This window comes from Schistocerca nitens, chromosome 5 (genome assembly GCF_023898315.1).
Source record: "Schistocerca nitens isolate TAMUIC-IGC-003100 chromosome 5, iqSchNite1.1, whole genome shotgun sequence".
Taxonomy (NCBI): domain Eukaryota; kingdom Metazoa; phylum Arthropoda; class Insecta; order Orthoptera; family Acrididae; genus Schistocerca; species Schistocerca nitens.
In genome coordinates, this window is record NC_064618.1 from 277,954,213 (window position 1) to 277,978,569 (window position 24,357).

At 40.6% G+C, this 24,357-nt stretch overlaps 1 protein-coding gene across 1 annotated transcript in view; it reads right to left on the reverse strand.

Annotated features, from left to right (window-relative positions):
- The window catches only part of LOC126259172 (proteasome activator complex subunit 4-like), a 251,235-nt gene that overhangs the window by 218,430 nt on the left and 8,448 nt on the right, over positions 1–24,357 (reverse strand). The window contains exons 2-6 of the mRNA XM_049955739.1: positions 23,565–23,705; positions 21,662–21,778; positions 21,541–21,585; positions 21,243–21,459; positions 423–614 (exon numbers count right to left, since the gene is read on the reverse strand). Coding sequence (XP_049811696.1) covers positions 423–614; positions 21,243–21,459; positions 21,541–21,585; positions 21,662–21,778; positions 23,565–23,705 — 712 coding nt within the window. The remainder of the gene's footprint in view (positions 1–422; positions 615–21,242; positions 21,460–21,540; positions 21,586–21,661; positions 21,779–23,564; positions 23,706–24,357) is intronic.

The window sequence follows — 24,357 nt, forward strand, 5'->3', positions numbered from 1 at the left end:
GAGGGGGGAGGGAGAGGGGGGAGGGAGAGGGGGGAGGGAGAGGGGGGAGGGAGAGGGGGGAGGGAGAGGGGGGAGGGAGAGGGGGGAGGGAGAGGGGGGAGGGAGAGGGGGGAGGGAGAGGGGGAGGGAGGGGGGACGGAGGGGGGAGGGAGAGGGGGGAGGGAGAGGGGGAGGGAGAGAGGGGAGGGAGAGAGGGGAGGGAGAGGGGGAGGGAGAGAGAGGGAGCGGGAGGGAGAGAGAGGGAGCGGGAGGGAGAGGGAGAGGGAGGGAGGGAGGGAGGGAGGGAGGGAGGGAGGGAGGGAGGGAGGGAGGGAGGGAGGGAGGGAGGGAGACTACAGCTCAGACACTGAAAGACTGTACAGCTCTACAACATTTTCATATACATAGTGAGAGAAGTGCAAAACAGAAATAGATTTGCTTACCAGTACAGCAACTATCCAAAGTGCCATTGGAGCAGCCTCTATTTTGTGAAGCCTAGTTTGTTGGACTTGTTTATAAGAAACTGGCAGATAAAGACTCTGCAAGAACCTTGTGAACATAAGTGGTATATAAGGTTCCCAATCAATATATCCAATATTGTGATGGGCAAGACGAGCCATCAACCACATGATTTCCTGCAAAACATGAGAGTATAAGTTAAATGATACAATAACCTCACCATTACTTCCAATAGACCACAGACCACAAGCAACTCTGTAAGACGTACTTGGATATGGTATTATATAGAACAGTATGATGTGAATTAGGTTAAATAAATTTTTGCAAAAAAACTTTATTCCAAATAATAGTTAGTGTCAGGGAAGAGTAACACTCTCTGAAACAGAACACTAGATTGGATGTCAAGCTTAACTCTAACAACATTCACATCTAGTATTTAATAAGACTTCCTCTTTATTCATCTCACTATTTGTACACAATATTTATAATAGTTTCATATGGAATCTCAGTATTTTTCCATCTGCATGAGAAGTTAACGGAGAAGATACTCAAAGGTAATTTTAATGGGAGGGTCGTCTAGAACTGGGCTTCACCAAGATGTCCATTTTCTGTAGAGATGTATACTGGTGGAACATATATAACTGCAGCGAGAAGCGTGAGGCACTGGCCTGTAACATTATGCTGGTTCAAAATCTGCTGAAGTGTAAAAGAATTTGTCCATGTTCATGACAACAGCTAATATTGTGAATAGTTCATCAGACAGGGGCATAAATTCAGTGGAGTACAAATAATTTTCTTCTTTCTTGCAACAGCTGATTCTTGTAAATAATCTAGAATTCTTCCGATATGCAAACTTTACATGTGATTTGTGTAATAATGAAATTTACACAGGCACCACTTTAAATAGCACTGTTCACCACACTGTCATGGCAAACAACAAATATAAATTCCATGTAACAATCTGATGGAAAACTGACCTGCTGGCTAAAAAAATCTGCCATTATTTATAGCAAACACTTAATAGATTAATTATTATAAACAGACTTTATGTGAGTTACAATTAAAAGTTTTATACTGAATTGACAATTCAGATGGTACAATACTTCTAATTTACAAGTAAATGCTTTTAAATACAAAGGTCGCAGTAATCAGTATGTTTTCGTAGTGACATACGAAATATTCAATTTAACAATTCAGTTATTCATTTCTTTACTTATGGCCAAACTAGTTAATAAAAATAGTTCCTACCATATACTGAGAGATGAAATCAAATATAGAATTTCATGATATAGGCAAAACTTATGTATTTGACTTGGTTATCAGGAAGTTAGATTTGTTTGCATTTGCTAATAATGTCCTCATCGTGAATTGTACAGTTTTAACATATTTACTTGTTTCTATAACTTTGAACATATGAAAAGTTTAAGACCATTTAAGAGAAATACATTTTTGTTAATATCACACTGAAATATGATAGTAGTAATGCTTGATAAATTACACTGCATCACACATTACTTGTAATTATATTTCTGAAAATTACGAAACAGTCAGATAATCTTATTCATTGCTACCAGTGTCAGCAGTACAATTCAATACATAGGATATTATCACATAGTTATTATTTCCACAATATTTCCCTAAGGTGACTTTTACTCATGTTTGGCAGTTTCATATTATTGTCTTTTGGTATTGTTTACATTCACAGTTACATGTATTTGCTAGAAAATTCATATTTCAGATCTGGACATCAGTATTTAGTAAATGAATATTCTATATGTGACTTTGGATACGGCTGAAATCAGCTGTTACACTTCAGACCACACCATCTTTCAGTTAGATCATAATTGTACCATCGCAAATTACACATATTCTATACAGAAAAGTTGACAGAGTATGGTGTTATGTATCACTCCAGAGGAGCAATGCATATCCCTATAATACAACACACTAAAACCTACACACAAAAAGCTGAGGCCAGAGTCCGGCAACATCATGCAACCTTAAAACTTTCACTACACTCGCCTCGTTATAAGCCAAAAATAGAGGGCTGATCTACACCAAGATTCACTTCTGCCTTCTCATAATGATAAAGACCATACTGAGTTATAATGTGGCATACAGTGATCTGCACACCACAGACATCACAGAAGGGAAGATGGGTGATCCTCTCACTGGAATAAAAAACCACGTGTTAGGGGACTGTCTCTGATTCAGAGGCATGTAAGGATAACTTCATTCCACTTGAGCAACCGGCAGGATAAATGCCACAGCTGGATACTTGACTGCATCAAATGCAACTTACTGTTCGTTTCTGCCAATCACACATTCCTCCTCCCACAACTGCATGGACCTCTGACAGAACATAGAAATAACAGCCTGTAGGGAATCGTGCAATGAGTCACACCATGTCTGCTGCAGGCCTCCTTGGCAGACCGACCAGCATGTTCATTTTCGTGACTCCCTGCAGGCCCTGCAGAATGATACAATTCCCCTGCTGCTGGAGGAAGTATAGTTGGTCATGTATCACCTGTGCCAACTTCTTAGCTAGGTACACATTGTGCAATGATCTTAGTGCACTAAGCGAATTGATGTGCCCTGAACATGCCACACCTGCTCCAGCACTTTCAGGATAACATGGAGCTCTGCCAAAAAATGGTCTAGGCATGGGGAAGGCGAATCCTGATGACAAGGCTTGGGAACACTACTAACAGTAGAACGACGCATATCTACAATGGTAAAAAACAGAGAGTGAAATGTAATGTCTCGTGTAATCTCTCTCGAAATTTGTAAAGTCTAAAATAAGTCTCCCCCCATTAACCATGGACCTTGCCGTTGGTGGTGAGGCTTGCGTGCCTCAGCGATACAGATGGCCGTACCGTAGGTGCAACCACAACGGAGGGGTATCTGTTGAGAGGCCAGACAAACACATGGTTCCTGAAGAGGGGCAGCAGCCTTTTCAGTACTTGCAGGGGCAACAGTCTGGATGATTGACTGATCTGGCCTTGTAACATTAACCAAAACGGCCTTGCTGTGCTGGTACTGCGAACGGCTGAAAGCAAGGGGAACTACAGCCGTAATTTTTCCCGAGGAAATGCAGCTTTACTGTATGATTAAATGTTGATGGCGTCCTCTTGGGTAAAATATTCCGGAGGTAAAATAGTCCCCCATTCGGATCTCCGGGCGGGGACTACTCAAGAGGACGTAATCAGGAGAGAGAAAACTGGCGTTCTATGGATCGGAGCATGGAATGTCAGTCCCTTAATCGGAGAGGTAGGTTAGAAAATTTAAAAAGGGAAATGGATAGATTAAAGTTAGATATAGTGGGAATTAGTGAAGTTCGGTGGCAGCAGGAACAAGACTTTTGGTCAGGTGATTACAGGGTTATAAATACAAAATCAAATAGGGCTAATGCAGGAGTAGGTTTAATAATGAATAAAAAAATAGGAGTGCGGGTTAGCTACTGCAAACAGCATAGTGAACGCATTATTGTGGCCAAGATAGACACAAAGCCCATGCCAACTAGCTCTGCAGATGACGAAGAAATAGATGAAATGTATGATGAGACAATATAAATTATTCAAATAGTTAAGGGAGACAAAAATTTAATAGTTATGGAGGACTGGAATTTGATAGTAGGAAAGGGAAAGAAATGTATGATTAGACAAAAGAAATTATTCAAATAGTTAAGGGAGATGAAAATTTAATAGTCATGGGGAACTGGAATTCGAAGTCCGAAAAGGAAGAGAAGGAAAAGTAGTAGGTGAATATGGAATGGGGGGAAGAAATGAAAGAGGAAGCCGCCTGGTAGAATTTTGCACAGAGCATGACTTAATCATAGCTAACACTTGGTTCAAGAATCATAAAAGAAGGTTGTATACCTGGAAGAATCCTGGAGATACTAAAAGGTATCAGATAGATTATATAATGGTAAGACAGAGATTTAGGAATCAGGTTTTAAATTGTAAGACATTTCCAGGGGCAGATGTGGATTCTGACCACAATCTATTGGTTATGAACTGCAGATTGAAACTGAAGAAACTGCAAAAAGGTGGGAATTTAAGGAGATGGGACCTGGATAAACTGAAAGAACCAGAGGTTGTAGAGAGTTTCAGGGAGAGCATACGGGAACAATTGACAGGAATGGGGGAAAGAAATACAGTAGAAGAAGAATGGGTAGCTCTGAGGGATGAAGTAGTGAAGGCAGCAGACGATCAAGTAGGTAAAAAGACGAGGGCTAATAGAAATCCTTGGGTAACAGAAGAAATATTGAATTTAATTGATGAAAGGAGAAAATATAAAAATGCAGTAAATGAAGCAGGCAAAAAGGAATACAAACGTCTCAAAAATGAGATCGACGGGAAGTGCGAAATGGCTAAGCAGGGATGGCTAGAGGACAAATGTAAGGATATAGAGGCTTGTCTCACTAGGGGTAAGATAGATACTGCCTACAGGAAAATGAAAGAGACCTTTGGAGAGAAGAGAACCACTTGTATGAATATCAAGAACTAAGATGGCAACCCAGTTCTAAGCAAAGAAGGGAAGGAGTATATAGAGGGTTTATACAAGGGCGATGTACTTGAGGACAATATTATGGAAGTGGAAGAGGATGTAGATGAAGACGAAATGGGAGATAAGATACTGCGTGAAGAGTTTGACAGAGCACTGAAAGACCTGAGTCGAAACAAGGCCCCGGGAGTAGACAACATTCCATTAGAACTACTGATGGCCTTGGGAGAGCCAGTCATGACAAAACTGTACCATCTGGTGAGCAAGATGTACGAGACAGGCGAAATAGCCTCAGACTTCAAGAAGAATATAATAATTCCAATCCCAAAGAAAGCAGGTGTTGACACATGTGAAAATTACCGAACTATCAGTTTAATAAGTCACAGCTGCAAAATACTAACGCGAATTCTTTACAGACGAATGGAAAAACTGGTAGAAGCCGACCTCGGGGAAGATCAGTTTGGATTCCGTAGAAATGTTGGAACACGTGAGGCAATACTGACCTTACGGCTTATCTTGTTGTTGTAGTCTTCAGTCCTGAGACTGGTTTAATGCAGCTCTCCATGCTACTCTATCCTGTGCAAGCTTCTTCATCTCCCAGTACCTACTGCAACCTACATCCTTCTGAATCTGCTTAGTGTATTCATCTCTTGGTCTCCCTCTACGATTTTTACCCTCCACGCTGCCCTCCAATGCTAAATTTGTGATCCCTTGATGCCTCAAAACATGTCCTACCAACCGATCCCTTCTTCTAGTCAAGTTGTGCCACAAACTTCTCTTCTCCCCAATCCTATTCAATACCTCCTCATTTGTTACGTGATCTACCCACCTTATCTTCAGCATTCTTCTGTAGCACCACATTTCGAAAGCTTCTATTCTCTTCTTGTCCAAACTGGTTATCGTCCATGTTTCACTTCCATACATGGCTACACTCCATACAAATACTTTCAGAAACGACTTCCTGACACTTAAATCTATACTCGATGTTAACAAATTTCTCTTCTTCAGAAACGATTTCCTTGCCATTGCCAGTCTACATTTTATATCCTCTCTACTTCGACCATCATCAGTTATTTTACTCCCTAAATAGCAAAACTCCTTTACTACTTTAAGTGTCTCATTTCCTAATCTAATTCCCTCATCATCACCTGATTTAATTTGACTACATTCCATTATCCTCGTTTTGCTTTTGTTGATGTTCATCTTATATCCTCCTCTCAAGACACTGTCCATTCCATTCAACTGCTCTTCCAAGTCCTTTGCTGTCTCTGACAGAATTACAATGTCATCGGCGAACCTCAAAGTTTTTACTTCTTCTCCATGAATTTTAATACCTACTCCGAATTTTTCTTTTGTTTCCTTTTCTGCTTGCTCAATATACAGATTAAATAACATCGGGGAGAGGCTACAACCCTGTCTCACTCCTTTCCCAACCACTGCTTCCCTTTCATGTCCCTTGACTCTTATAACTGCCATCTGGTTTCTGTACAAATTGTAAATAGCCTTTCGCTCCCTGTATTTTACCCCTGCCACCTTCAGAATTTGAAAGAGAGTATTCCAGTTAACGTTGTCAAAAGCTTTCTCTAAGTCTACAAATGCTAGAAACGTAGGTTTGCCTTTTCTTAATCTTTCTTCTAAGATAAGTCGTAAGGTTAGTATTGCCTCACGTGTTCCAACATTTCTACGGAATCCAAACTGATCTTCTCCGAGGTCCGCTTCTACCGGTTTTTCCATTCGTCTGTAAAGAATTCGCGTTAGTATTTTGCAGCTGTGACTTATTAAACTGATAGTTCGGTAATTTTCACATCTGTCAACACCTGCTTTCTTTGGTATTGGAATTATTATATTCTTCTTGAAGTCTGTGGGTATTTCGCCTGTCTCATACATCTTGCTCACCAGATGGTAGAGTTTTGTCATGACTGGCTCTCCCAAGGCCATCAGTAGTTCTAATGGAATGTTGTCTACTCCCAGGGCCTTGTTTCGACTCAGGTCTTTCAGTGCTCTGTCAAACTCTTCACGCAGTATCTTATCTCCCATTTCATCTTCATCTACATCCTCTTCCATTTCCATAATACTGTCCTCAAGTACATCGCCCTTGTATAAACCCTCTATATACTCCTTCCACCTTTCTGCCTTCCCTTCTTTGCTTAGAACTGGGTTGCCATCTGAGCTCTTGATATTCATACAAGTGGCTCTCTTCTCTCCAAAGGTCTCTTTAATTTTCCTGTAGGCAGTATCTATCTTACCCCTAGTGAGACAAGCCTCTACATCCTTACATTTGTCCTCTAGCCATGCCTGCTTAGCCATTTTGCACTTTCTGTCGATCTCATTTTTGAGACGTTTGTATTCCCTTTTGCCTGCTTCATTTACTGCATTTTTATATTTTCTCCTTTCATCAATTAAATTCAATATTTCTTCTGTTACCCAAGGATTTCTATTAGCCCTTGTCTTTTTACCTACTTGATCGTCTGCTGCCTTCACTACTTCATCCCTCAGAGCTACCCATTCTTCTTCTACTGTATTTCTTTCCCCCATTCCTGTCAATTGTTCCCTTATGCTCTCCCTGAAACTCTCTACAACCTCTGGTTCTTTCAGTTTATCCAGGTCCCATCTCCTTAAATTCCCACCTTTTTGCAGTTTCTTCAGTTTCAATCTGCAGTTCATAACCAATAGATTGTGGTCAGAATCCACATCTGCCCCTGGAAATATTTTACAATTTAAGAACCTGGTTCCTAAATCTCTGTGTTACCATTATATAATCTATCTGATACCTATTAGTATCTCCAGGATTCTTCCAGGTATACAACCTTCTTTTATGATTCTTGAACCAAGTGTTAGCTATGATTAAGTTATGCTCTGTGCAAAATTCTACAAGGCGTCTTCCTCTTTCATTTCTTCCCCCCAATCCATATTCACCTACTATGTTTCCTTCTCTCCCTTTTCCTACTGACGAATTCCAGTCACCCATGACTATTAAATTTTCGCCCCTCTTCACTACCTGAATAATTTCTTTTATCTCGTCATACATTTCATCAATTTCTTCATCATCTGCAGAGCTAGTTGGCATATAAACTTGTACTACTGTAGTAGGCATGGGCTTTGTGTCTATCTTGGCCACAATAATGCGTTCACTATGCTGTTTGTAGTAGCTAACCCGCACTCCTATTTTTTTATTCATTATTAAACCTACTCCTGCATTACCCCTATTTGATTTTGTATTTATAACCCTGTAATCACCTGACCAAAAGTCTTGTTCCTCCTGCCACCAAACTTCACTAATTCCCACTATATCTAACTTTAACCTATCCATTTCCCTTTTTAAATTTTCTAACCTACCTGCCCGATTAAGGGATCTGACATTCCACGCTCCGATCCGTAGAATGCCAGTTCTCTTTCTCCTGATAACGACATCCTCTTGAGTAGTCCCCGCCCGGAGATCCGAATGGGGGACTATTTTACCTCCGGAATATTTTACCCAAGAGGACGCCATCATCATTTAATCATACAGTAAAGCTGCATATCCTCGGGAAAAATTACGGCTGTAGTTTCCCCTTGCTTTCAGCCGTTCGCAGTACCAGCACAGCAAGGCCGTTTTGGTTAATGTTACAAGGCCAGATCAGTCAATCATCCAGACTGTTGCCCCTGCAACTACTGAAAAGGCTGCTGCCCCTCTTCAGGAACCACATGTTTGTCTGGCCTCTCAACAGATACCCCTCCGTTGTGGTTGCACCTACGGTATGGCCATCTGTATTGCTGAGGCACGCAAGCCTCCCCACCAACGGCAAGGTCCATGGTTCATGGGGGCTTATCTTAGAAGAAAGATTAAGGAAAGGCAAACCTACGTTTCTAGCATTTGTAGACTTAGAGAAAGCTTTTGACAATGTTGCCTGGAATACTCTCTTTCAAATTCTAAAGGTGGCAGGGGTAAAATACAGGGAGCGAAAGGCTATTTACAATTTGTACAGAAACCAGATGGCAGTTATAAGAGTCAAGGGGCATGAAAGGGAAGCAGTGGTTGGGACAGGAGTGAGACAGGGTTGTAGCCTCTCCCCGATGTTATTCAATCTGTATATTGAGCAAGCAGAAAAGGAAACAAAAGAAAAATTCGGAGTAGGTATTAAAATTCATGGAGAAGAAGTAAAAACTTTGAGGTTCGCCGATGACATTGTAATTCTGTCAGAGACAGCAAAGGACTTGGGAGAGCAGTTGAACAGAATGGACAGTGTCTTGAAAGAAGGATATAAGATGAACATCAACAAATGGAAAATGAGGATAATGGAATGTAGTCAAATTAAATCAGGTGATGATGAGGGAATTAGATTAGGAAATGAGACACTTAAAGTAGTAAAGGAGTTTTGCTATTTAGGGAGCAAAATAACTGATGATGGTCGAAGTAGAGAGGATATAAAATGTAGACTGGCAATGGCAAGGAAAGTGTTTCTGAAGAAGAGAAATTTGTTAACATCGAGTATAGATTTAAGTGTCAGGAAGTCTTTTCTGAAAGTATTTGTATGGAGTGTAGCCATGTATGGAAGTGAAACATGGACGATAACTAGTTTGGACAAGAAGAGAGTAGAAGCTTTCGAAATGTGGTGCTACAGAAGAATGCTGAAGATAAGGTGGGTAGATCACGTAACTAATGAGGAGGTATTGAATAAGATTGGGGAGAAGAGAAGTTTGTGGCACAACTTGACTAGAAGAAGGGATCGGTTGGTAGGACATGTTTTGAGGCATCAAGGGATCACAAATATAGCATTGGAGGGCAGCGTGGAGGGTAAAAATCGTAGAGGGAGACCAAGAGATGAATACACTAAGCAGATTCAGAAGGATGTAGGTTGCAGTAGGTACTGGGAGATGAAGTAGCTTGCACAGGATAGAGCAGCATGGAGAGCTTCATCAAACCAGTCTCAGGAGTGAAGACCACAACAATAACAACAACAAAATAAGTCTGGGCCTTTGGAGGAGTCAAGGTGCAAATCTAAGGCAACCCTGATGTAGAACATTAAAACTACCCACAACCATTTCTAAAAGGCAATCCTTCATGCAAATCCCGAAGGGCTTGGTTGGTTATTGCCAATTACAAAAAAGCCTTGCCATTAGAGGGTAAGCAATGGTATAGTGTGCATGCATGTATGATGTGGATAACATTTTATATGCCTGTCAAACCATGAGAAGCGATTGTCTGATGTGAAGCAGTGGTTCTGCAGCCTCAGCACAGAGGCTTGCTCAGAATGCCTCAGCGGCCAGCTGAATCCCTTCATGGTGCACCACGTCCAGTAGAGAAGCCACTGGACCACTGGGCACCTTCCTCCTCTCTCAGAAATCCTCCTGTTGGTCTCCCATACAACAGTACTCTTCTACTATTCATGGAGCAGTTAATGGTCATTGTGAACTGTTGCCACGCTCTCTTCTTGCTCTGTCGAATAAACCAGTGACATTTAGCCCTTGCCGCCAGATAAACAGTGAGGTTCTCTGCAATTAGCTAGCGCTTGAACTAATGCAGAGCTGCCAACCTGGTCCTGATTGCAGAGCAGCAGCCGTCACTCCTCAAGTGACAGACAGCCTTTTCAGTTGCCCAGAAAACTGCAGAAGTAACACTTCAGCGACATGGTGGATAATTTACACAATTGATCCAACCATTTTTGGATGCTGATACAATGTTTATACTCAGCAAGGTAGCTGTAAAGTGTCTCTACTGAGCACCCACCACAGGGGTTTTGTTAGGCATCACTGTCTGGCAGGTGAATCCAGATCAGGAAGTAATCACTGCCATATAAGTCAGTGGATGCTTTCTATTGAGCAATGTGGGCAAGGGCTGGACAGCAAAGTGGCAAATAGATAGCAGAAAACAGCCCTGTTGCAGTGCGATAGCAGAAAACAGCCCTGTTGCAGTGCAACAGTGTGTGCTTGAGCCCATGTTTACCAAATACACAAATGAAGACATGAGAAACCTCTCCGTTGCTCTACCCGTGGAGCAGGTAGTTGCAGAGCCCCAAAGCACATTTTGTGCATTAAAATCACCAGAGAGGATGGAGAGGAGGGGGGGGGGGGTCAAGTAAGGAGGTTATAGAGAGCCACTTCATCAAGCATGACATGTGGTTGCAGGTAGAGGTAACATATGGTCAACCAATGACGAACATGCACGGACACTGTAGTGCTTGTAGGTTGGTCATGAGGAAGACAGGCAAGGAGTGGTACGTGCTGTTGCGAAAAATAAAATTAAAAATTTGTGTAGGTAACTAGCTACAGCCATGAGATACTTACAGAAAAGCACTTTTATATGTCATTAGCTGTATATATCATTTATTTTTGACCAGTCTCAATGATTTCAACCATCATCAATGGGAACAAAATGATATAAAAATACATATTTCTTAAAGAGGACACTCTCATATACCAAATGTAACAAGGACAAAAAGTGGAATGCAACATAACCCAATTTTGAAAATACACTGAAAAACTCAGGTAAGTTATAAATACGCTCCTGACAGTTCTAATATGCCTTTTTAAACCAACCCATGTTATAACTTTTCTTCCAGTTGAATGATGGTTGAAACAACCAAAACCATTCACAAATAACTGTAATATATACATCTAATGCCAAAGAAAGATGCTTTTCTATAAATTGACAAAAATAGCCACTCCTCCTTTAGCTCTGTCTCCACTGAGGTTGTCCTGTTTGTGGGGAACATACCCACGTAGTGCAGGGGCGTCAGATGATTTGAAATGAGTCTCCTGAAGACAAATACGCAACGATCGACACTTGGACATAGTTCCTCCATGTGCGTCCTGAACCCCTACAAGTTCCACTGAAGTATGGAAGCCTTCGTAACAGTTGTAGGTCTGCCCCTGTCTTACCCCCTATCGTTCCGCCATGGTGGAGAGACTGCAGCAGTGGAGAAAGGATGGGGGGGGGGGGGGGGGGTGTCACTTGAAAGATTCACCAGTGACCTCAGGCAAACAATGTCCATACCATCAATTGTAAGGTCACTGTCGGAGGCAATGGACAGGACAAGGTTGCATAGTCTGATGGCTTCACAGTGGATTGCTTTGGCTTGTTGGTCTTTGTCGCCAGCTTGGTTTGCGGCAAGGTCAATGTAACAAACACTTTGCCAGATCTCTTCCTCTGTCTGTCTTTACCTTGGCCAACACTGTGTTCAGAAACTATTAATGTTTCAGCAATAGGAAGGCTGGGCTGCAGAACCATTGGGGCAGGATGACAGCTGCAATTGCAGTTGTAAGCAGATGGGTCCTGCTCAACCAACATAGTCTGAGTGCTAACAATGATCTTCTGGACATGCTGCTTCAACACAAAGGCAAAAGACTTCACAAAACTTTGTGGCTGAGTGGCCTTAAATTTCTTCTTTGCACCAAGAGCATGAGACATATTGTGTGACTAATCTCCTGAATCTTTTTTTCTTCAGTGAAGACAGGAGAGCCCCTGCTCCAAACCAGATGAGCCTGGGGCAACTAAGACACATTGGTGGGTCAGTGCACAGAAAACCTATTTCGTGAGCCACAGTGTCACATCTTCCACAAGTAGCAGGACTGTTACAACCCATAGTTGTGCAACCAAAGCACTGACACAGGGTGTATACGGGGACAAGGAAAAAAAATTCCCGGATTATTCCCGGATATCCCGTTTAAAAAATATGCTTTTTCCCGGGCGAAAATACACTTTTTCTGTGCTAAGTGACAGTAGGTTTTCCGTAGATTTTCCCTCGGAACTGTAAAACTTATCAGTCCTTTGAATGGTTAACGTTTTATATAATCGCATAGAACTTCCCGGAAAAAAAAGACTGAGCAGAAAAGTTTTGGAGAGACTTTTAATAAAAAAAATAAAAATAAAAGGAGAGAAGTTTTGGAAAGACATAGTCGCTGTATATTTTCGTATTACGAAAGTATAAATTCAAATTGGACCAAACACAGCGCGTTAGTTTTCGGAGCGTTGCAACCGAGGTTGCGATGTCCTTTTGTAAGCGAGTCATATCTCAAGCCACGAGATCTCGCCAGCCGATGACAGCAGCTATTCAGAGCATAGGACACATGTTATAGTCAGTGAATAGCAAGATTACTGGTTACATAGCGCGAACACACAAGAGGAAAAGTTATCGGTTTACATTAATGTACACAGTACCGTATATCTACAAGAAAAGCTGAGCTTTCACATATAATTTTGGTCTCCAAGATTAACACGCTACAATAGAAGCTAAGCTTTCACATGTAATATTGATCTTTTTTTGCATGTGTTATACTTTAAGATACATCACACAAATGTGCCAGTAAATTTAAAATTATGACATAAATGCCTCGGCTCGAAATTCGAGTAAGTGGCAGGTCCTCAAACTGTTCAGTTTCGAACGCTCTGTGATTTAGATATCCATCCCACTTTCTCACACGTAACATAATTCATTTTGCGTAAAAAAAAATTTTCTTTGAAAGTAACGCTTTTCTAACCACCATTCGCAGAACTATCCAGAGACTGTTAGAAATAGGTTTGATTTATCAGTTGCCAGAGAGCGCCAGAAAACGGGCATTATTGTGCTGTGCTACTGCAGTGGTGTAGGAAGCCCGCATGTCCGTGTGTATAAAGGACTAAGAGAGCTTACATTACACCATAAAAGAAACATGGCATCTGAGGATGCTGCAAAGAGCATCAAAATTTCGTAAACCATACTAAAATGCATAATTCGGCTTTAAGTGCCAATTGGCTTTTTCCAGATTCACAATGAAGTAGGTCCCATCTGATATTCAGCTTTTCAGTGTGGTTTTTGGGATGTAAATTTTCTTGGAGTACCAGTGCTCTATGATCTCATTTCTGGTTCTTTATTATGCCATAATGCCATACATGGCAGAAGATGATAACGTGCACTTGAAATTGCACTTGAAATTCAGCGAACAGTTGGAACTAGCCAATACTGTAGAATGAAACACTTCATTTCAAATAAAATGATTGCCTCAGTGGAATTTCTTTAGCAAACTTGCAAAAATAACTTCATTGTTCTGCAAGGCGATTAATGCTCGACTGCTACTAACTTGGAAATAAAATAAAATCAGAAAACTGAAATTAATAATGTATTTTTCCCCTCCGTAATTGTGTGAATGTATTTTAATTCACTTGATAGCTCCCGGCCACAGACATCTGTTTTGTTTTCATTTGACGTGGGAGCTGTACATGAAGAGAAGCAGCGAAATCACTTACCGTAAACAAGGGTCACGTGGAGACTAACCTCCTCCCCACTACAACTCAGACAACTCTGTGCAAGCGCGAATCTGGCAGCTAGGGTGCGCGAGAAAAATTTTTCTCGTTTGCATCTGGCTACTTGCTGCTACTATCGATACAGCTAACAGCCAAACTTCGAGTAGCGGGAAGCGGGAGAAGGTACTGCTTATACGCGAGTCAATTGTGCACGCACGACAGACCGCTGCAACTGGTCAAACGAACCTAATGTGAACAGTTGTGACGTCATGCTCATAGCAAGCATTTTATTGTTACGAAGAGTTACAGTCTGCACCCTACGGCCTTTGACATATTTTTGCTATTTGTAGACGCTTGTGCGTGCACAGTGTTTTGTTATCGTAAATTGCACATTTCCTTTGCCACTAAAGTTTTACTTTTTCCCTCTCGTTTATATTTTATTGCGGCAGTATCATTCTCCAGTAGCAGGATACAATAACATTCTTTGCTAGAGTATCAATTCTGCAGTCAAAAGTAAAAAATTTTAACTGAAAGCTAAAACAATGAAAAATTCCCGGAATTCCGAAAATTCCCCGGGTTTTTCGCGGTTTTCTCCTGGATGAAAAAATTCCCAGGTTTTTCCCGGATTTCCCGGTTGTCCTGGGTCGTATACACCCTGTAACACTTTAAGCAGCACATCGGATTTGGGACGTAACGTCTAATCTTGTGGCAGAAAAACTTGCTGCAATATTCTCCAGCAACTTCGGCAGATTGTATGTCACGATAAAAGGTGCCAACTTCTGAAGCTCACCAACATCCCTTTCAATAAGTTTCTGGACTTCTGTCAGCGGTGCACTTTCCCATTTCTGTAGCAGTTCGTTTGTTAGATCTACATTTACTGGAGTTCCCATGAGCAGCTAGGGACGGACATCCAACTACACAGAACCCCACTTGCCTGGGTAAGCCACATACAACCGAAGTGCGACAGGTTCTCCAGAAGCTGCCCGCTAGCAACTGTTCCTCCTCAACATGCATGCATCTCATCAGTGCGCAACACGCTTTGAGACTGATCGGATTTTTATACGTTTTCACCATCCTCGCTATCTGGGCGTTAAGCCCATGTCCCCAGTCCCTACGACACACAATGTTCCACTGCCGTGCCGCACGGTGCTCACTGAAGGGTATCCAGCAGAGCTTATGAAGACTAGAGCCCTTGCCAGTCTCCAGCTCCCAGGATACCTGAAATCGCCATGCTCCTACCTAGAAATTAAATGTTGATTGCCAAAGGGCAAGCAATATTGAATCTGGTAAGCAATAACATCGAAACTAGCAAGAAACGCACCAAAACTGGCAAAATAAACAAATTTGGCAAAAAAATTTACACCAAATCTGACAAAAAATAAAGCAGTATTAAAAAAATAGCACCGAATTTGGCAACAATTAGCACCTATGCTGGCAAAAATTAGCACCTATACTGGCTAAAAATGACACCGAAATTGGCAAGACGTGACACCGAAATTGGCAAGACGTGACACCGAAATTGGCAAGACGTGACACCGAAATTGGCAAGACGTGACACCGAAATTGGCAAGACGTGACACCGAAATTGGCAAGACGTGACACCGAAATTGCCAAAACAAGAAACCAAAATTGCCAAAATAAGAAACCAAAATTGCCAAAACAAGAAACCAAAATTGCCAAAACAAGAAACCAAAATTGCCAAAACAAGAAACCAAAATTGCCAAAACAAGAAACCAAAATTGCCAAAACAAGAAACCAAAATTGCCAAAACAAGAAACCAAAATTGGCAAAAAATAACATCGAATTTGTCCATAAAATAAAGCAATTTTTTCCTGTAATTCCCGTGGAGGACTGGTCAATATTCAAAAACATGATAGGAATGATCATTTGAAGCAAAAAAGTCTAGTAAACATGGGCTCTAAAATGCATACCTTAAGAGCTATGAACACTTGTTCATCTTCACTACTGTGAAGCACATCTCTTCTACTGAACAAGTGCTCATAGTTCCTAAGGTTTGCACTTTTAGAGCCCATGTTTACTAGACTTTATTGTGTCAAATGATTGTTCCTATCATATTTCTGAATACCAACCATTCCTCCTTGGACACCCTGAATAACTGGTTAATTAATGAATAGTAGGTAAAGTTATTTATAAAAGTGTGGCATAGATTAAATATAAATTCTGGATTTGAAAGTAATTATCACAGATCTGGAGAAGTCCAAGAGGACAAAGATCACACAATGGTGATTCAGACAAAACTGCATTGGAAGGAATAGGCAAACACCATGCAAGAGTTTTCAGTCACTGGTAACTTCTCTTCTGAAAATTTGATAACTACATCTCTCTCTCTCTCTCTCTCTCTCGCAAAGAGAATGTGAACTTCCTTTGATCATTCACTGAAAGACCGACAACCAGAGGTATACAAGCGAGCACCTATGAATGTGAACCATACACTCGCATTTACACTAGAAACAATGTTCATTCACTTGTGTTCGCTCTCTTGCAAACCAAGCTTTACATGAAGGTCATGAATAGATTTAAGAAAAATAATTTTACGCTCTAAATCACAGTATCATTGAATGATCCAATCACATCTTACTGTTTTATATGAGGAGAATATTAAGAAATATGTGGTGAATATAAAAGCAATAATCTTTCATTTATTTACTGCTCCAATCTGATAAAATTATTTTGCAACACACGGTGCAAAAAAGTATAAATAATGATTTAATTAAAATAAATATTATCTCAGTCATAATGCTAAATTCTTGAAACCTGGACTTGAGAACTTTCAAAGTAGATGACCCATGCCAGTATTTCAAGTTGGTAGTAGATCTATTCAGTTTGGTTTTGGGCACAAAAACAACTAGGGTCATAAGTGCCCAATTTAGAACCATAGAACACAAAGCCGAAAAAGGAGTTAAAAGCGACTACACGGTAAGTCCAATCGGAAGGAAAGACAGCTAAAAACAGGGACTTGAAGAAAGGTCCATAAAATATGCCATAGAGACAACGAATGTCCTGAAATAAAAATTAAATGTCCTTCACCTTATTACTACAATGGATAGAAAGTAAAGCGCAGTAAACAGCCCAAGCGTCGTTCACTAAAACAGTCGATAACTCAGACAGCAAACATAAATTAGAACATAAGTGATTTTAAAAATGGGCATTCCCTCAGGAAATGGCAAACAGTCAAATGTTGAGGACAATGACCACAAAGTGCTGGGGGATCACCACTTAACAAATGGTGATGTGTAGAAAGACAGTGCCCAATACGCAACCTAGCTAAAATAGTTTCCTGCAGCGAGAGGGCCGAGAGGAAGTTGGCCAGGCCGGTGGGAAAGATTTAATTCCCCAGAGCTTGTTCCCATAAAGGAAAGACCACTGCATTGGTGATGCCAAAGTGACACCACCTGTTCACAGTCAACAACTCAGAGATCATTGGACGGAATGGAAGAACTAGCAGGTCAAGTTACGAGGACTGCATCCTTAGCAGCAGCATCTGGAGCCTCATTTCCAACGAGACCAATGTTATCAGGGATCCACATTAATGCCACCATGGCTCCATTAAGAGTGAGCAAGTAAAAGTTTTCCTGGACCTGTTGCACTAAGGGATGGATGTTGTAAAGCACACAGAAATTCTGACGGGCACTGAGAGAGTCATAGCAGATGACACAATTGAAAAGCCTCTGTTGCCAGGTGTACTGCAAGGCCTAATACAGGGTGAAGAGCTCTGCTGTAAATACCTAGCAGTGTTCCAGAAGCCGACACTGAAAATCACTGGTGCCAATGATGAAGGCACACCCCATACCATGGCCAGTCCAAGAGCCATAAGTGTACACAAACGTTCCATGTAAAATTCCATGTGACGGTCAAGAAACTTAAGGCGATAGAGGGAGTCTGTAGTAGTGTCCTCAGGAAGCGAATGAAGTCCAAGGTGAACATAGGTTGCCACATAAAGCCAAGGTGGTGAAGGGTTCATACCCACTGGGAAAGTGGCAAGTAGTGCGAAGTTAAGCAGCCAAAGCAATAGCCAAAAGCAAACTCCAGGAGGTAACAGAGAAGAGTGACACATCCCATACTGGTGATCAAAGGAGAAATGGAAGGAGGCAGCATAGGATGGGTGGCCAGGCATTGCAGACAAACAGCATGCGTATCTGCTGAGGAGAAAATCACGGCAGTATGACAGTGGCAGTTCGACAGCTCCTGCATAAAGACTCTCAACAGGGCTAGTGTAAAAGGTGCCACTGGTCAAACTGATGCCACGACGGTGGATTGTATTGAGATGGCGTAAGATGTACGGATGTGGAGATGCATAAATGAAACACCCATAGTCTAGTGTTGAACGGACAAGAGGCCAGTACAATCGGAGAAGGGCAATTAGATCCACTTCCCAGGAAGTACCGCTGAGGACACGTAGGACACAGAGGGATCGCATACAGCAGGTGGCCAGGTAAGACATGAGGGAGAAAAAAGAAGTCACCATTGCAATTGATACAACAGGGAGGAGGAGTTGGATAATCGTCCTCGTGAGCATCGCTACCACAGGTTACACATTTGACCAGTGTCTATAGGACATTCGCATGTGGTGGTAACGATGATACTGGTAGCAGTGCATCGGGTTCGGAATGTACGGTCGGACTGTGATAACTTAATAGCCTACTTTGATCTGTGATGGAAGCACCAATCTATCAAATGTGAGAAAAAAAGTGCATGTGGTCACTAAGGATGCGTCTATCTTTTTCATTACCTGATGCACTGCAATGATACCCTGAACAGAGAAGTACACCCCTCAGTGAAGTACATTTGGATTTTTGCCTCGGTCAGACCATTGAGCAGCCAAGTTTAAATAACACCACTGCCAACATCTAGAGCTATTGTATCTAGTGACATGATGGTATAAGAATGCACATGGGGAAATTAAATCTGTTAAGTACAGTAATTGAAGACAACTGGAACTTAATGAAACAGAGAAAGGGGGGGGGGGGGGGGGAGCATGGAAGAATGGATGGGGAACATTATTACCGTATTTATTCGAATCTAAGCCACACCTGAAAAATGAGACTCGAAATCAAGGAAAAACAAAAGTTCCCAAATCTAAGCCGCACCTGAAATTTGAGACTCGAAATTCAAGGGGAGAGAAAAGTTTTAGGCCGCACTTCCAAATCGAAACAATGTTGGTCCATTGTAATATGAGACATAATTTAGGTCAAATGAATGACGATGCAGCTACAGTTGTTTGGTTCGAGTCGTAAGCTTAGCAGTTAAGCTATACCAGGTAGCCATTGCTAAGCGTCAGACACTCCGTCCCTATTTATACGGGTACCCTTCCTTTTTCACGTGCTTTGTCTGGTTTTAATTGATTGCTTATTTTTCTTTGATATGATAAGTGCCGTTCTCTTTGTTATAGGTATTTACGTCACTCTAAGCTAAAAATGTATTACTATAGTGTGTCGTGCATTGTTGGTTGCATTCTGTATTTACGGCCTGTCGCTGCTCGTGGCATGGCTTGCTTTTGTGCACGCTACCGCCGCTTACAATTTTAAAAAAGGGAGAGGAATCATCTCATTAGCGAAACAATGGCAAGAGACTGCTATTTGTTGTTACTTACTCTGCTACTTTCTTTGATAATGATCAACAAGAACAAAATAATAGAATGCGTATGATAGAAGATGTTCTGAACGAGAGTTTAGTGAAAATTTTTCTCCGTTTGAAAATCTTTACGGACGCCTCTTTAGTACATTACATTCTGCACAGAAACTAGAGTCATCTTAGATTTAAAAATCTAGGCAATTGCCGTGCTTCATTTCTGACTGTATCACTATTAGGCACAAGAATAATACGAATATAAACATGACATGATATGTATATTCTTTCGCATTTGCTGTTGTCTCACTCTAGTTTTGTAGTTTATTAGGCAGACAGGTTTTAAATGAGATAGCAGCAAACACAAAAGAATACATGGCAAAATGATTATATTCATATTATTCTTATGGTGAAGAGAATATTGCATGTGATTCACAATTCATAAAAGTTCCTATTAGCAACCATCTCTTCTCACAGGTAAGAAAAAATTCAGAACATAGAGTTGGCCATATTGACAAACATCCCAAACAGTCTTGCCAGTCGGATTTTCATAGTACATTGAAATTCTGCTAAATTCGAAGATGAACAACTCTTAATTTGTATTTACCCAAATGCAGTGGTCGAAACTCGGGGCGGAGAAAAAAGCTCGTCTTCCACCTCTCTCTCTCTTTTTTTTTCTTTTTTTTTTTGACACAGAGGTTTTGGCGCCAGTATTTATCTTTGTGCCTGCAAAGCATGCCTGTGTAGCACTACATATATTCGAGGGCAGAAGTTAGTTGTGGCAGCACCTACCAACATTTTTCAGAACTTCCACTTACTTTGCACTCGATTCTAAGCCGCAGGCGGTTTTTTGGATTACAAAAACCAGAAAAAAAGGGCGGCTTAGATTCGAGTAAATACGGTTAACTAACAAGGAAGGTTCTGTTACAAGAATATTACACAAACTGCACAAACCTTCATACCTGACTGAAGGTGCAAATTGTGTCAGTCAAAATAATAATAATAATAATAATAATAATAATAATAATCATCATCATCATCATCGTGTGTAGGCATGCTATTGCCAAACCTCTCGTAATCCAGATGAATGTGAACCGGAGACTTCTGTGGTGCAAGGCTCATAAAAATTAGTTTATCACAAAAATCAGATTTGACCCAATAAGTATACTTTTATACTGTTCCTTACTCTATGGCAAGTACATAAATGGAGAAGCCCATATGAAGTGTGTAACTCTCACTCTCTTATTTTAACTGTGGTGAAGCTGTAGTTGTGCAATGGTCTGGGGAGTCATATTGTTGTGTGTGTGTGTGTGTGTGTGTGTGTGTGTGTGTGTGTGTGTGTGGCGGGGGGAGGGGGACGCTCATTACTGTATTCCAGCAACTTTTAGAGAACAGTGTGAATTAGCAAATGGTCATTTACAATGCATAAACATTATGATAAAATATAACTAATACTGCTGCTCCTGAACAGCTACAACTGAATAAACAAAGGAATGTTAAGTGTTATACTCACATTTTCCCACATAGGAGCATTGTGGCAAACCTTCCAAAGGTTCATTAGCTCTTCAAACCAAAGTTTGTATCCTAGATGGCTTTTCTCAGGCGGGAGTGCAATAGGAAGAAACCACTCTAGAAATTCGATGTTATTTTCTATATTAACTCCGTCAAAAGGGCATAGGCGTGGTCGCCAGGCATCAAGCATTTCTTGTGTTGCCTCAGGAGGAAAGTAGCTAGTCAAAAAGCCAAACATTTATTTATTTTTTTCTTTCCCTTGCAGAAAGCAAAGAAATATAATATTTTAGACTACTTACAAACGCGCAGCATGAACTAAATTCTTCAAGGTATTCTCTAGTGAACTGGAAAGTGAAACTGAGAATTAGATATTTACACATTAGATAAAACTGCAATATATTAACACCTAAAAATACTTACGAGAAGTATCTATACATTCCAATTGCAGTGAGACTTGTGTTCATTATCCTCTCGCAGAGCTCAAATAGTGGTTTCCATGGCAACTGTAATTCATCTGGTGACAGCAATTCCTTCTTCCTACACACAATTTTTGAATAAACTGTAGACAACGAAATGAGTGTATTCCACAACTTAAAACAGAAATACACAGAATTCATACAGGACAAAGTTTAAACATTATACTTGCAAGACTGCAGTACTTTTCGCTTTCTCCTCTCAGTATCTATTGAATAATAATGGTTCATTTAAGGCCAAACAGAAATGATCCAAAACAAAAATTATGTTGAGGCAGAAAGGTGCTAATTTTTCCAAAACAGATGTCATTGCTAACTTGACTGTAGTATGTAATAACTTCTTCATTTTTTGGGCTAAGGATGCCTTGTGTGCTTTTCATCCTTTGACGTCTACTAGTCTTGCTTAAGAAAGTGACATTCAAAATTTAAACACATAAACACACCAATCACATAACAGAAGTTATGTGGAAGCACTCTTTGATATCTGCAAAAAACACGTCTTTCAGAATTCCCTAGGGGCAGAAGACTAAAAAGAATCTTCGAGCGCAGGATATGATAAGAGCATGGATGTCCAAGAAAAGTTGGCAAAAAAGCAATGTCAAGCGGCAGACTCTCATTTTACAAGCTTTTACAACTCAGGTCAAACACACTGGTGGTTTTACAGAATTGATTTTTATAATTAAACATCGGCAACGTTATCTTTGGTTGCAAATCCCAGCGAAATTCTGTCAAAAATGCAGTCAACAGGGGTGCCTTGGTATTAAATGTTTACAGACTACACTTCTTGAGATGTGGGGACTGGTAAATCTCACGCCTCCAAATAAAACTGGTAGCAGCATATCTTATCTTCTGTGATTGCAGTTCACAGAAAAGATGAATTTCGCTCACAAATGTTACTTAATCTCCATAAATTCCCATCCATGTTGTCTCCAGATAATCGGTAAATTTATAACACATAAATAAAGGAAAGATTTTCGGTTCACTCAAACATTAGTAAATAATGAATCCGTCACCCTTTTGAGGACAGTGTGCTGCTTTGAAACCCAATGATAAATTAAAGCTATGTGCTAAACTGTGACTCAGACCCTCAAATTTGCCTTTCACAGGCAATGCTTTTATCAACTAAGCTATCCATGTATGACTTGGGACCCACCTTCAGAGTTTAATTTCTACCAGTAGCTCACAGTATTTACCAAGCTCCACAGAGGCTCTCCTGCATAGCTTGCTGGACTCAAGATACCAGAAAGAACGGCTAACCCATTACTTACGATGTGTTTCCAGACTTAAGTTATTACTTTCTAACATAATATATCTGTCGGTGTACACCGAAACTTTCTCATAGCATGCATTTTCACTTCCAAGGCGTTTCAAATGCCTTACATGTTAATTGCATTAATACTGACAGTCTGCTGCTACTTTTTGATTTGCCCTTGTTACAGAAATCCCTTTATTTACCACCCTTGTCTATATTATATCAATTAAATATACCTACTAAATGCATAGGGTTTTCACGGACAACAGTTTTCACAGATGGATTATTGAAATAATCCTTGGTTATGGGATTAAAATAACTGTAAAACTATAGTAGACAGAATGGCTGCCAGTACTTACCTTCAGAACACAAAATTTAAAACTACCAATAGAGGCATATAAAATTAGAAAAGAAAACTATCCTAGATTCCTCAGGGAGGAAATAAGGGTACAACTGAGAAAGTTGTAAGGGAGTCCAGAATTCCTCGCACCCAAGTTTAAGAGAGACCCATTGATTGTGAGGATGAGGGAGACGAAGATAATGGATTTGTTAATTAAAATAACTGTACAGATTTACCACAAATTTAACACAATCTTACTTCAAGAGGCATATTGAAACATTTGCAAACTTGCTGACGAGCCATGGTTCCAGGCTAGGAATGGTCGTTAGTTCATACATCAAATGAATGAATGCTATGTGATCTTCTTTTGAAAATTTCAGTCCATATACTTTTATGTATCTGTAAAGGAGATACACTGTATAAGAAATCATAAATTTACACATATGAAAATACATTGTGAGTTGTTTTCAACCCTTCTACATCTACATCCATACTCCGCAAGCCACCTGACGGTGTGTGGCGGAGGGTCCATATACAGGGAGGCATAATATCAAGCAATTTTAAAAAGCATGTGAATCAAGCTGCATCGGATAGAGGTGGATGGGATAGCATCAGTTACATTTGGCAAGAAATAACATTTAGTTATAATGGAGTGCTGGACCCCACAGCATCATATGTATGCTGTCAAAGCATTTTATCAAAACGATAGTTCATACCAGCTAGCAAGCTGTGCATTCCGCGAGCATTTCAACATTAATTGGAATCTGCTAGTACCGTCTGCATGTGTGATTAAAAAGTGGGTTGAGAACTTTGAGGAGACAGTGTCAATGACAAAAACAAAACCTGGGAGACCAAAAATGGTGCGCACACCTGAAAACATCGAACGTGTAATAGTTTCCTTTGAGAGAAACTCTTGTCACTCACCTCACTGGCACAGCGCTACACTTGGGATTTCGAACAGAACGGTAAGAAGAATTTTACACCAAGATTTGCACTTTCACCCCTACAAAATTCGAATGGTTCAGGCCCTTAAGGAAACAGATTATGTGAG